Source organism: Vipera berus (assembly GCF_964194415.1).
Source record: "Vipera berus genome assembly, chromosome: 2".
Classification (NCBI taxonomy): Eukaryota; Metazoa; Chordata; class Lepidosauria; order Squamata; family Viperidae; genus Vipera; species Vipera berus.
The window spans coordinates 8819653-8833753 of record NC_138203.1 but is presented as its reverse complement, the minus strand read 5'-3'; the positions used below and the strand labels follow the sequence as shown (position 1 = coordinate 8833753).

At 44.8% G+C, this 14101-nt stretch overlaps 1 protein-coding gene across 3 annotated transcripts in view; it reads left to right on the top strand.

Moving 5' to 3' along the window:
• FAM219A (family with sequence similarity 219 member A) overlaps window positions 1–10652 on the top strand; it is a 56864-nt gene extending 46212 nt beyond the window's left edge. Inside the window, exons 3-7 of one of the 3 annotated variants that reach the window (XR_014025293.1) lie at window positions 1917–2019; window positions 4744–4824; window positions 6205–6259; window positions 8606–8849; window positions 10642–10652. Coding sequence is in view for 2 of the 3 variants with exons in the window: in XM_081319327.1 (XP_081175453.1) it covers window positions 1917–2019; window positions 4744–4824; window positions 6205–6259; window positions 8606–8764 (398 nt within the window). In the remaining variant the exon portion in view is untranslated. Of the gene's footprint in view, window positions 1–1916; window positions 2020–4743; window positions 4825–6204; window positions 6260–8605; window positions 9214–10641 lie in introns of those variants that run through there. The other 2 variants (XM_081319328.1, XM_081319327.1) reach the window with 2 other exon arrangements.
• The last annotated feature ends 3449 nt before the right edge of the window (window positions 10653–14101 follow it).

Sequence of the window (14101 nt, the reverse complement as noted above, 5' to 3'; positions counted from 1 at the left end):
AAGGCGACACTTAAAGATGTGCAAAACCATTACTCTGAGCTGCAGTGTCCCTTAAACATTTAACGTATTATGAGAACATCACAGAAGAGAAGTAAACGTAGAAATATAAACGTATGTGTCTAAACGTACACAGTCCTCAATTTACAACAGTTCATTGATTGTTCAAAGTTACAATAGCCCTGAAAAAAGTGGACATGACCGTTTTTCATACTTAGGACTGTGGCAGCATCACATGATCAAAACTCCAATGTTTGGCAACCGACTCGCATTTATGACGGTTGCAGTGTCCCTGTGTCATATCATCCCCTTTTGTCCTCAACTTACGACCACCATAGAGCCCCAAATTTCTGTTGCTAGGCGAAACAGTTGTTAAGTGAATTTTACCCCATTTTGCGACCTTTCTTGCCACAGTTGTTAAGTAAGTCGCTGCAGCCGTTACGTTAGGAACACGGTTAAATGAATCGGGCTTCCCCATTAACTTTGCTCGTCAGAAGGGGGTCACAAAAGAGGGTCACATGATCCCAGGATACTTCAAACAGTATAAATACATGCCAGTTGTCAATTTGGATCAGGTCTGGCCACGGGATCAAAATTCAGACTTTTGGCCAACTGACTCACATTTATGACGGTTGCAGGGTCACTGATCCCCAAGTCAAGGGCGGAGCCAGATTCACTTAACAACCATGTGACTAACAGAGCCTTGTTGGAGCAGTGGGCTAATGCCTCCTTAAGTAACACCAGCTGCCTGCAATTAGTGCAGGTTCGCATCCCACCAGGCTCAAGGTTGACTCAGCCTTCCATCCTTCCCAGGTAGGTAAAATGAGGACCCAGATTGTTGGGGCAATAAGCTGACTTTGTAATAATGCCGCTTGGGGTGTGTGTGAAAGCCCTAATAAGCAGGCATATACATAGAATGAAGGCTACTGCTAAGCTTGTAAGCCGCCGTGAGTCTTCGGAGATTCACTTAACGTGGCAAGAAAAGTCATAAAATGGGGCAAAGCTCACTTAGGGACATAAATTATGACCTCCCTGTGGTCGTACGTCGAGGACTAATTGGGCTAATTGTCTGTGGAGGTTCTCAGTCATCCAGGTCCTGATTATCCCAAAGGGGCTTTTTTTTCCAAAAGGCACCTGGACTTTCTTGGTTTTGCTTGAAGAGGTTTCACTTCTCAGCTGAGAAGCTTCTTCAGTTCTGAATGAATGGTGGAGGACGGAAGGATTTATGCAGGTAGTCCTCAACTTACAGCATTTCATTTAGTGACAACGGCACTGAAAAAAAAATGGCTTATGACCATTTTTCACACCGCCGTTGCAACATCCCCAAAGTCCCGTGATCAAAATTCGGACACTAGGCAAACGACTCATATTTATGACAGTTGCAGTGTCCTGGAGTCACGCGATCCTCTTTTTGCAACTTTCTGACCAGCAAAGTCAAGGGGGAAACCAGATTCACTTAACGACCAGTTTACTAACTTAACAGCCGCAGTGATTCCCTTAACGACTGTCGCAGGAAAGATCATAAAATGGGGCAAAACTCACTTAATGAATGTTTCGCTTGGCAACAGAAATACTGAGCTTGGTTGCGGTCGTAACTCGAGGACTACCTGTAATAGAAAAGTTAGATGTGAACAGTGACATCATGACAGACATTTCTTTGCCTCTGTTTGCTCCCCACGTCCACACAAGCTGGAATACACTTTTGGCTGTGCCGTTGGAGATCCTCCTGGGCCACAAGTTGCCCATCCTGGTTTATGTCACAAATAACCCCCAAGACGTGATGTCACTCACTTCCTGATAACGGTATTTGCTTTTCCTGGAGCAAACTCTGGCTAATATATTGCCTTGCAGTTGGCTTCCATACGAGAGGCCGCCTGCCTAACTCTCTTTCCTTCTCGATGTCTGTCTTTCTCCTGCAGAGAAGCAGCGAGAGCTGGCTCGGAAGGGGTCCCTGAAAAATGGCACCATGGGGAGCCCGGTTAATCAGCAACCCAAGAAGACCAACGTCATGGCTCGAACAAGGTGGATGTTTCTTCCTCGTGAGATGCTTTGTGTGCCTACAACAAGGTTTCTCAACCTTGGCAGCGTTAGGAGGGATGGACTTCAAGTCCCAGAATTCCCCAGCCAACACATTGAATTGTGAAGTCCGCACAGTTCCACCTGTGTGGACTCTACTGTTCAAATTGTGTGGACTCCACTGTTCCACCTGTGTGGGCTCCACCGTTGCACCTGTGTGGACTCCACTGTTCAAATTGTGTGGACTCCACCGTTCCACCTGTGTGGGCTCCACCATTCCACCTGTGTGGAATCCACCATTCAAATTGTGTGGACTCCACCGTTCCACCTGTGTGGACTCCACCGTTCCACCTGTGTGGAATCCACCTTTCAAATTGTGTGGACTCCACCATTCCACCTGGGTGGGTTCCACCATTCCACCTGTGTGGGCTCCACTGTTCAAATTGTGTGGGCTCCACCGTTCCACCTGTGTGGGCTTCACCATTCCACCTCTGTGGACTCCACTGTTCAAATTGTGTGGGCTCCACCGTTCCACATGTGTGGGCTCCACCGTTCCACCTGTGTAGACACCATTCAAATTGTGTGGGCTCCACTGTTCCACCTGTGTGGGCTCCACCGTTCAAATTGTGTGGGCGAGACCAAGTTCAGTTTTTCCTAAACACAGCTCCATTTTTACAACATGTCTTGGATGTGATTATTTGTGCAAATCCACTCCTTCCGCTTCAGTTATTATACATGACACTGTGCAAACCCATGAATGCCATCCCTTCCAAATTCATTGTCTCTACAATTCCGACCTGTTTCCCCAAATAAAATTCAGAAGAAGCTAGACTGCTGCTACGAATAATCATATATTATTCATGTTTTCCCCCCACTCCCCCCCTGAAGATTATGCAATTTGCCTTAGAAATTAGACTTGGGAGGGGGGTTTGGGCACTGCTGTCAGCAATTCTGCACCTAGATCTTATTCTGTTTAATTTTTATTTCATGGTTCATTAGAATCACCCAATTCAAATAAAGTGACTCTAGGTTGCATTTAACGGAAGCACAAAAAAAACCACCAGCTAATCAAAAAGAGCCTTGGTGGCGCAGTGGGCTAATGCCTCCTTAAGTAACACCAGCTGCCTGCAATTAGTGCAGGTTCGCATCCCACCAGGCTCAAGGTTGACTCAGCCTTCCATCCTTCCCAGGTAGGTAAAATGAGGACCCAGATTGTTGGGGGCAATTAAGCTGACTTTGTAATAATGCCGCTTGGGGGTGTATGAAAGCCCTAATAAGCAGGCATATACATAGAATGAAGGCTACTGCTAAGCTTGTAAGCCGCCCTGAGTCTTCGGAGAAGGGCGGGATATAAATGGAATTAAAAAAAAAAAAAATCAGATTGAAAGGGAACAACAGCCCGATGTAAAATTGTTGAGTCTGTGGCTGTGCGAGTCTTATACTCTGTAAATAAATACATTTATTAGACTTCTATAATCCATTTTAACACACATGCCAGCCTGTTTTCAAGTTCTATTTGTCCCCAGCTGGTGTTTTAAGTAGGAGGATGACAGGCAGAAAGTCAAGGACACAGCCCTTCATAAGTTCATTTTACAGGCAGTCCTTGACTTACATCAGCCCATTTAGTGACCATTCAGAGTTACAGCGGCACTGAAAACTATGACTTATGACTGTTTTTCACAGTTTCCTCCAAAAAAAGCATCTCGGAAAGCGAACTGTTTTCAGAGGGGAAAAAACAAACAAGCAAAGTCCAGTTGCCTTTTGAGAAAAATAAACCTCTGGGCCAACCATGATCTGGAGGATTGAGAATCTCCAAAGACGTTCAGAAGTTGAACAAAAGCGCAGAAGGATGGGCTCTGTAGTCACTAGAGAACATGCCTTAAGTAGCAGGAAAGTCAGAGCAGAGTGACATATGTTGTTGTAGGAGATAACCAGGCTGAGCCCAAGGGGTCAAATGCGTCAGAAGTCATGAGTCCCTGCGTACCCGCAGTTGAACTGCGTCCAGCTTACCTTGAATGCCTTTCTTATCTCCCGCTTGTTTCCCTTGACTGTTAGTTGGCCAGATTCTTCTGGAGAACTTAAGCTTGCAATAAATCTTTATACTCATTTGAACTGCCCGAATCACCTGATTTCTCTCTCTGTACTGCAGTCTGCTAAGACTCAAGACCCAGGTAGCTCCAGTCTCTTTCACACCTGGGAGAGCTTGCTAAGCGAGGTAATTGTTAAATAAGTTGTGTCCCACTTTACGACCTTTTCGCCACAGTTGCTGAGTAAAATCACTGCAGATGTTAAGCGAATCATGCGGTCATTAAGCAAATCTGGCTTTCCCCCCCACCCCCCCAACTTTGCTTGTCAGAAATCGCTGGAAAGGTTACAAATGGTGATCATATGACCCTGGGGCAGTGCAACTGTCAAAAGTACACACCAGTTGCCGAGCCTCTGAATTTTTGAACACATGATTGTGGGGAGGTTGCAACGAAATGTGAAATACTCACCTTAGGTCACTTTTTTCAGTGCCATTGTAACTTTGAACAGTCACTAAGCAAACCGTTGTAAATCAAGGATTACCTGTAGTAACTCAGAAAGCCTTGTCTCTAACTCTGTAGTAAACAAACTTTTATCTTTGCCTGATCTGAAACTCCAGCTACTGTTTTCACCCGCTTTTATTCTTAATTTGAGCTTCTTACGTATCCACGACAGTCCATATAATGTTCCTTTCTTTCATTTCAGGCTGGTTGTTCCTAATAAAGGCTACTCCTCGTTAGATCAAAGTCCCGATGAAAAGCCATTGGTGGCTCTGGACACGGACAGGTAGATATGAAATGACAAAACTCACCTATGAAATTCTATTACTTAGAAGATAGACAAATAGAGTTGGAAGGGACCTTGGAGGTCTTCTAGTCCAGCCCCCTGTTCAAACAGGAGACCTTATATCATCCCAGTCAAATGGCTGTCTGGTCTCTTTTTGAAAGCCTCCAGTGATGGAGCACCCACAATTTCTGAACTTCTCATTCGTGGCCATACGAAGAAAGGTGATTGCTCCGTGAGGAATTTTTGGGAATCCTTTTTCTGGGGAACCTCAAGTTTCTCCAGCTTCTGATTTGTGCATTCACCTTGCCCGCTAACAAGCCCAAAAGTTAATGTTTTGTTAAGTTGTAAGGTTTGCTTTGTTGAACTTGTTTCGTTCATAGCTTTCATTTTTTCCATAGTTCTTCCACCCCAAAGTGAGTATACCTTTAATATATAACACCACCACTTTCTATACAATCTTTCTCCAGTCCAGTGTCCTCCAGATGTATCTAGACTGCTGTGTTGAGAAATTTTGTGAGTTTACTCCAAGCTATTTGGTGACATTATGACGGTACTCACTGCTACAAGTCACAAGCTCTGATGGTGTTTAAGAGGGCTGAGAAGAACATAGAACCCTAGGGCTGGAAGGGATCTTAGAGGGCATCTAGTCCAACCCCCTGCTCAAACAGGAGACCTTATACGATCACGGTCAAACGTTTGTCTGATCTCCTCTTAAAAACCTCCAGTGATGGAGCACCCACAACTTTCCACTCATTAATTAACAAAGTAACAGAATAACAGAGTCGGAAGGGGCCTTGGAGATCTTCTAGTCCAACCCCCTGCTCAGGCAGGAAACCCCTATACCATTTCAGACAAATGGTTGTCCAGTCTCTTCTTAAAAACTTCCAAGGTTAGAGTATTCACCACCTCTGAAGAAAAAGTTGTTCCACTGATTAATTGTTCTCACTGTCAGGAAATTTCTCCTTAGTTCCGGGTTGCTTCTCTCCTGGATTAGTTTCCATCCTTTGCTTCTTGACCTGCCCTCAGAAGCTTTGAAGCGGAGTCTTCAAACTTGGCAACTTTAAGACTTGTGGACTTCAACTCCCAGAATTCCTCAGCCAGCCCTGGCTGGCTGAGGAATTCTGGGAGTTGAAGTCCACAAGTCTTAAAGTTGCCAAGTTTGAAGACCCTTGCTTTTGGAGAATAGGTTGACAACTCCCTCTTCTGTGTGACTTCCTGGAGATAGAACAGTCACATTCATATAGACCCCAGATCCATCCTGATGGGTCCCATAGGGCTGTTCTCTCCTTGTCTATGAAAATGAACAGCAGTGTGCTACACAGCACGCTCTTTTGCTTGCTGGAGATGCCTTTCCCCATTGTGTCTTGTCTTGCTTTGCAGTGATGACGACTTTGACATGTCCAGATATTCCTCCTCGGGATATTCTTCAGCTGAGGTGGGTCCCATTCCGTCCCTTTGTGTCTCATGAAGAATAAACCCGTCTTTGCGTTTGCAAAGTACAAGGAATCTAAAACTATGAACTGGATTTTTAAAGGCAACGAACCTTGGCAGTAGTTTTCTCAGGCTGAAACTTCTAGAGTTACTGATAAATTTCTGAAACGGGGATTCGGATACTGCTCTAGGGAAGACCTGATGTAATTTTCATCACAGAAGCAGGGAGAGATTAAGAGATTCAATGATTACATCTCCTCCGCAGAGATCTTCAGGGCATCAGACCCACTTCAAATACATTTGTCTCTCTCGGTCATTGAAAAATGAGATTGGCAGTCAAACTGAATCTGAATCAGCCTTTGGCCACCAGGCTTACGTTTTCAATAAAACAGGTAGTCCTTGACTTACGACCACAACCGAGCGCAAAATTTCCACGGCTAGGCGAGACCATTGTTAAGTGAGTTTTGCCCCATTTTATGACCTTTCTGGCCACAGTCGTTAAGTGAGTCACTGCAGTTAGTAACACGGCTGTTAAGGGAATCCGGCTCCCCCATTGACTTTGCAAGTCAGAAGGTCGCAAAGGGGGATCACGTGACCCCGGGACCCTACAACCGTCATAAAGACAAGTCAGTTGCCAAGCATCTGGATTTTGATCACATGACCCTGGGGAGGCTGCAACGGTGGTAAGCGTGGGAAAAACGGTCCTAAGTCACTTGTTTCAGTGCCCTTGTAACTTTGAACGGTCACTAAACAAACTGTTGTAAGTCGAGGACTGCCTATAGCATCTTGGGAAGAGCTCATATCTCAGGAGTAGATCATAGCGGAGTAGTCGTAGTGTGCAAAAGCTGCAAATTCAGTCTTGATCTTGTTAACATGACCAGAAAAGCACCTTTGGCTAAGAGTCTCAGCCTCTAATAACTTTTATAGAGGCCTGGCCCAGCTTTCGTTGTTTCGAAGGCGTCAGGCCAACACTGAGAGCATCATAAATGCCACGTTATTTATTTATTTATTAAATTGATAGCCTGCCCATTTCACTATCCCGAGCTACTCTGGGCAGCTTACTTGGGCAGAGGTTAATCCATAAAGCTGATGACTTAAGCTGTTCTTGAGTGTCTTTCGTTGCTCGCTCCTGCTATTGCTATTTGGATGGATGGATGGATGGATGGATGGATGGACAGAGACAGATAGACAGATAGATAATAGCTGGATGGATGGATAGATAGATAGATAGATAGATAGATAGATAGATAGATAGATAGATAGATAATGGATGGATGGATGGATGGATGGATGGATGGATGGATGGATAGACGATATTAGATGATGATGATAGATAGATAGATAGATAGATAGATAGATAGATAGATAGATAGATAGATAGATAATAGCTGGATGGATAGATGATAGATGAAACAGATGAAAGATAGATAGATAGATAGATAATGGATGGATGGATGGATGGATGGATGGATGGATGGATGGATGGATGGATAGATGATATTAGATGATGATGATAGATAGATAGATAGATAGATAGATAGATAGATAATAGCTGGATGGATAGATGATAGATGAAACAGATGAAAGATAGATAGATAGATAGATAGAGATAGATAGATAGATAGATAGATAGATGATAGATAGATAAAAGATAATAGATGAAAGATAGATAAATAGATAAAAGATAGATAGATGATCAAGGTTGACTCAGCCTTCCATCCTTCCGAGGTAGGTAAAATGAGGACCCAGATTGTTGGGGGCAATAAGCTGACTTTGTAAAAATGCCGCTTGGTGGGGGGCGAAAGCCCTAATAAGCAGGCATATACATAGAATGAAGGCTATTGCTAAGCACATTGATTTGTGCTTAAATTGTAAGCCGCCCTGAGTCTTCGGAGAAGGGCGGGATATAAATGGGATTAAAATAAATAAAAAATAAAATGATAGATAGAGAGATAGAGAGATAGAGAGATAAGATAATAGCTGGATGGATGGATGGATAGATAGATAGATAGATAGATAGATAGATAGATAGATAGATAGATAGATAGATAGATAGATAGATAGATAGATAGATAGATAATGGATGAATAGTTAATAGACAGACAGATAGATAAAAATACAATGGGAGATAAAATATTAAATTAAGATAACACCATAATAAACTCACCACAATATGACAACCTAGAGTTGCCCTGGGATAGATGTTGTAATTCGATATCTAAGGAAGCTAACCCTCTAATTACGAAGAAGTCTCTGCTCTCTCATATCCATGTCCGCGCCTACAATCCTAGGCCAGGTGCCTCTCAAGTTGGACCGTTGGTGGGTTGACATCCTGTCTCTTTGTCTGCAGCAGATCAACCAGGACTTGAATATCCAACTTCTCAAGGACGGATATCGGTTGGACGAGATCCCGGACGACGAGGACCTTGACCTGATCCCACCCAAGTCCGTCAACCCCACTTGCATGTGCTGTCAAGCCACCTCTTCCACTGCCTGTCACATCCAGTAACTGGGGACGCCTGGCCAAGCCGAGGGCGACCAGCAACGCGTTCCATTATAACTGTAAAACTTAACAGCCATTGCTTCCTCCTATGGTAGGACGTGCACCTCTTTGTGTTCATAGAGTCAGGAGAAACCAAAAAAAAATTAATAATAATATTAACCATTTTAAGATCCTCTTCTCTCTTTTTTTTCTGTGTATGTTAAAACTGCAGTAAGTGAGATGTGAGATAACTCTGTACAGGAAAAATTCCATTTATCTCTTTGGAATTCAGGGCTGGTTTCAAGAATCATGCACAGAGTTCCAGAGACAGATGGACGAATTGGCTGAGGACGTTGTAGGGCAGGCCTATCCAAGCTCGGCAACTTTTAAGACTTGTGGACTTCAGCGCCCAGAATTCCCCAGCCAGCATGCGCTGGCTGGGGAATTCTGGGCGCTGAAGTCCACAAGTCTTAAAAGTTGCTGAGCTAGGAGACCTCTGCTGTAGTAAAGTGTCTCTACTTGACAGCTTTTGTTCCAGTTGCAGGAGAAGGAGAACAATCTTTGATCAGAAATTAAGGGGGTTTTATTTGGGGAGCGGGGGAAGCTGAATAAAGAGGGAGAAGAGGAGAGCAAGAACGAAATACGAGATTTTTTTAATTTTATATTATTTTTTTGCTAAAGAGGAATTGGCCAGGATGAAATTCATACCAAACGTGGATTACAGGGGACCAGTAAGAGTGTAACGCCAAACAGTGGTGGCCACTAAAACATTAAAAAAAATGTAACGTAGAACCAGGGCTCCCCTCACTCCAAAGTCCATAGTCTTACCTACTCACTAAACACAAACCCTGACGTAGCCTACCAACTCTTGAGATTCAGCGTTGCTCACAATGAAAATCTTGATTTCTTCAAGACGAGGAGATCTGCACTGGGCGGTTTTCTCCTGCATTTGCAAAGCAAGAGGTCCTTTAGCTTTCCGAGGACCAGGGGTCAAGCTGCTGCCCTAAGCAGATCTTGGCTTGTAGTGCCAACTGGGGTGGGGTGGGGGTCCTTGGTGCTCTCTGATTGTGGTTGGTTTTTTTCCTTGCAGACGTTTCATGACCCAGCTGGGTAACATCATCAGCACTAGTGACGTTATCTAATTTGGGCAATGAAACGTCTGCAAGGAAACCACCAAGCTCAGAGAGCACCAAGGGCGGTATATAAATAAATAAAATTAATAATAATAAAATAATAATAATAATTTCTACCCTGAGCTACCAATATTCTCCTATATCAGGGGTAGGCAACCGTGGCTCTTTTATGACTCATGGACTTCAACTCCCAGAATTCCTGAGCCAGCCATGCTGGCTCAGGAATTCTGGGAGTTGAAGTCCATGAGTCATAAAAGAGCCACAGTTGCCTACCCCTGTCCTATATCAATGCCCGCTGGGTTCAAAAACAGGATTGTGGCTGCTTACAGAGGCTCCTGTTGACTCCAGAAGGCAATGCCTTTTTGTCCCAAGGCCCAGCTGTCCAGACCCAGCACCTGCCTCCATCCTGGACCTGGGTCAATGACAATTCACCATGGCCAACTCACCACAGCCAACTTGCCGCGGGGCGAGAGTTATACTAATAACAAAGAAATGGTGGCATAGAGTCATTCAAGGAAGGATGCCAAAGGAAGGACAAAATGAGACGCGAACGATAACAGTTAAAACGTTTTGTTTTGTTTTGTTTTGTTTAAATTTATTTTAAATCCTTAAATGGAATTGTTAAATTGTCCTGCGGTGGGTTGGCTGAGGCAAGTTGTCCCGTTCCATCTGAAGCCAGAAGAGGGACCAGGTTGGGCTTGCCGAGAGACTCTTTGGCCCAAATCCCCTCCCGTTATTTGATGCCAACTAGCATGCTCATGTCTTTTGCAGATTGGTGCCCCGTTCGGCCATCGCCATTGCTTGTAAATAGGCTGCTTTTGCAGCATTTGTATAAAAACTACCGGCCACCTGTAGTAAAGGAGAAAAAAAAAAAGATAATAATAAGCAAAATTGATGATTATTCTGCTTTGCTAAACTCAGACTGTGCCAAGCTTTGCAACCTAACATGGAAAACATTTGAGTGTATCTAGAGACAAAACCAATACGGCGGAGTCATCGTCCCTATCAAAGCCTGCTCATTTTCCTGGACTTCCCTGCTCCAAGCTGGGTTTAGGATTTGTCCTCGTGAGCACAAATTCGGACTGCTCTTCTTCTCCTGATAGAGTATTTATGTACGTGGGTACTACATTATATCCCATCCTGGTTAGCCGTTCCACCCGTTGCCCATGGATAAAGTGATCCTGGGTTTTGCGAAGCGGAGTTTCTTAGGTGGTCCTCTTGGAGAAGAGTGAGCCGCAAAAGAAAATGAGATATTTTGGAAACGTGATACAGGAGATGACAGGTTTCTTCTGCTGACTTGATCTTTTGAGTTAAGGACCAGCAAAAAAAAAAACGTCATGGGATGACTACAACCATAGCAAAGGCTGACTCTTTTAACCGAATAAACTCTGACCCTCCCCCCCCCCAAAAAAACAAAATAAAATGACCTTATTAGTGATGAATCTAGGCCAGAGAAGGTTCCCTTTAAAAAAAAAAGACATCCTTAGTCCCTTTGAAAAGCTTCTACCTAGAGATTAACTCATCTGTATTTGATTTTCACACATGGTTCCTTCAAACGGATAACAGTGATTTATTTTATTTTATTTTTTGGGGGAAAAAAGAATCTTTGCACTGCTTAACGTGATTAGGGCCTCCTCCTACCTTTGTGTTTCTAGCCCAGGGGTCGGCAACCTCGGCTCTTTTATGACTGGTGGACTTCAACTCCCAGAATTCCTGAGCCAGCTATGCTGAGGGGAAAGGGAAAGGTTTCCAAGCTGAGCCATGCTGGCTCAGGAATTCTGGGAGTTGAAGTCCACGAGTCATAAAAGTGCCAAGGTTGCCTACCCCTGGCCTAGGCCTAGGCCGCTTTATGACTCGTGGACTTCAACTCCCAGAATTCCTGAGCCAGCTATGCTGAGGGGAAAGGGAAAGGTTTCCAAGCTGAGCCATGCTGGCTCAGGAATTCTGGGAGTTGAAGTCCACGAGTCATAAAAGTGCCAAGGTTGCCTACCCCTGGCCTAGGCCTAGGCCGCTTTATGACTCGTGGACTTCAACTCCCAGAATTCCTGAGCCAGCTATGCTGAGGGGAAAGGGAAAGGTTTCCAAGCTGAGCCATGCTGGCTCAGGAATTCTGGGAGTTGAAGTCCACGAGTCATAAAAGAGCCGAGGTTGCCGACCCCTGTTCTAGCCAAACGCTTTGTCATTATTTTTTTTCCTCCACCAGGTTTTTGGGGATTGCAAAAGGACTGTGCTTTGAATTTGACCTTGTTCGTTATTTGGGCCCCGGAGAAATCAGATGGGTAAATAATTACAGCCCGCTCAGCCCCCCTTCTTTTGACCTGGACATGCGTTTGTGTCGAAACTCTGATGAAAAGATAAAATTTTCCTCTTTCGATCTTCACAAAGGTTCTTGGTGAGAAAGCTCTTTTAGTAAAGTCAGTACGGTGGTATTAAAAAAAAAATATTTTTTTAAAAACGTTCTTTTTGGCACCTCCTTGCCTCGGTGTCTTCATGTTTTCTAAGAAAGAGACAGAGCAGAGAAGAGGGGAAATTAGCAAGGCTTTCAAAGGGGCTTTTTCAAAAGATGTTCTTGGTTTTCTTGATGTTTTGCTTCTCATCCAGGGAGCTTCTTCAGTTCTGACATAATGGTATTTAACGGAAGGATTTGTATTCCTTGCAGTTGTCTGGTCCGTTATTCTCTCTCTCTCTCTCTCTCTCTCTCTCTCTCTCTCTCTCTCTCTCTCTCTCTTCTTTCTCTTTCTCTCTCTCTCTCTCTCTCTCTCTCTCTCTCTCTCTCTCTCTCTCTCTCTTCTTTCTCTTTCTCTCTCTCTCTCTCTCTCTCTCTTTCTCTGTCTTTGAGGCCACCTGGAGGTTTATCTGTGCCCTCAGGGTCAGCTGCATCAGAGTGCAAAAGGGTGTGGAGCCTTCTTGGAACTGCTGACAGGACACTAAGATGGATCTGCTATTTTTCCCCCCTCTTAGGGACCATTAATCCAGATGGAAATGTCATCATTTGGGGGCTTTAGGCACTTAAGGAACCTTTCCGTTCTCACTTGAGGGACTGCCTTCCTGCTCCTGCAGCGCGTTTATGCCCCAAAGCAAGTTAAGTTTAGACAGAGTTGGTGGTCCTCCATACACGCTTTCTTGCCATCCAGGGAAGGAGCCTATTTGCAGCAAACGTGGAAAGAGCCAAAGTCATTCTGCACGCGGCCAGGTCCTGCATCTGCTCTGAAAGATCCAAAGTCCCTGGGGTAGGGTCTCCTTCCCTCCTTGTCGGAGATGCGCAAGCGACCCGGTCAAATTGTACCCACCTCGGGGAAGGGAGGGAGATAGCAAGAAAAGTCAAAAGGCCGAACTGACCTGTCCGAAGGAATCTTGGTACCCATGTCCAGTGCTTTGGTCTAGAATTGCAAGCTCTGCTGCATTGTACACAGCCCTCGTTCTTCACGTTCTGTTGTTTCTTCTCAGGCCACACCCGTTGGTAACCTCCTCTTCCTCTGTCCTCAGCATATTCTCCTCCTAACCCTTGGAGGCAGCTCAAAACACACACACACACCCCAATAAAACAGCTGCCCCACATTTATCCCAAGAATGTCCCCTAGTGCGTCTGCAGGAAATTCAGGAGCTAAAACGGAGGAAGGCACGTATTTACCAAAAATTCAGGAGCTAAAATGGAGGCAGGCACGTATTTAGCAACCAGGCATCTTGACAGAATAACAAGAGTGGGAAGGGACCCTGGAGGTCTTCTAGTCCCAACCACCTGCTGGAGCAGGAGACCCAGGGCTATACCGTTTCAGAAAAATGGCTGTCCAATCTCTCCTTAAAAGCCTCCAGTACTGGAGCAGCCACAACGTCTGGAGGATCTGCTGAGGTTCTTCTCCGCTTTGGTCTAGATGATCTCCATAGCTGCAAGGGTTCTTGGCCTATAATTTCTGAGTCCCTCGTATTCCTTCAACCCATCTTTCTGGCCCCTTCCCTCGTTTGGAGAGAGCCAAGTGGCAGAACGTTGCCACACAACTCTTTGTCCCCTTGAAAGCCATTGCATCTTCAATTCCTTCAGTGAGGAATTACCGAATGCAAAATAGCAGAGTTGGTCAAATTGTACCCACCTCGGAGAAGGGAGGGAGATAGTAAGAAAAGTCAAAAGACCTTGGAGGTCTTCTAGTCCAACCCCACCCACCCCCCGCTCAAGCAGGAGACCCTAGACCATTTTTAGACAAAGGGTTGTCCAATCTCTTCTTGAAAGCCTCCA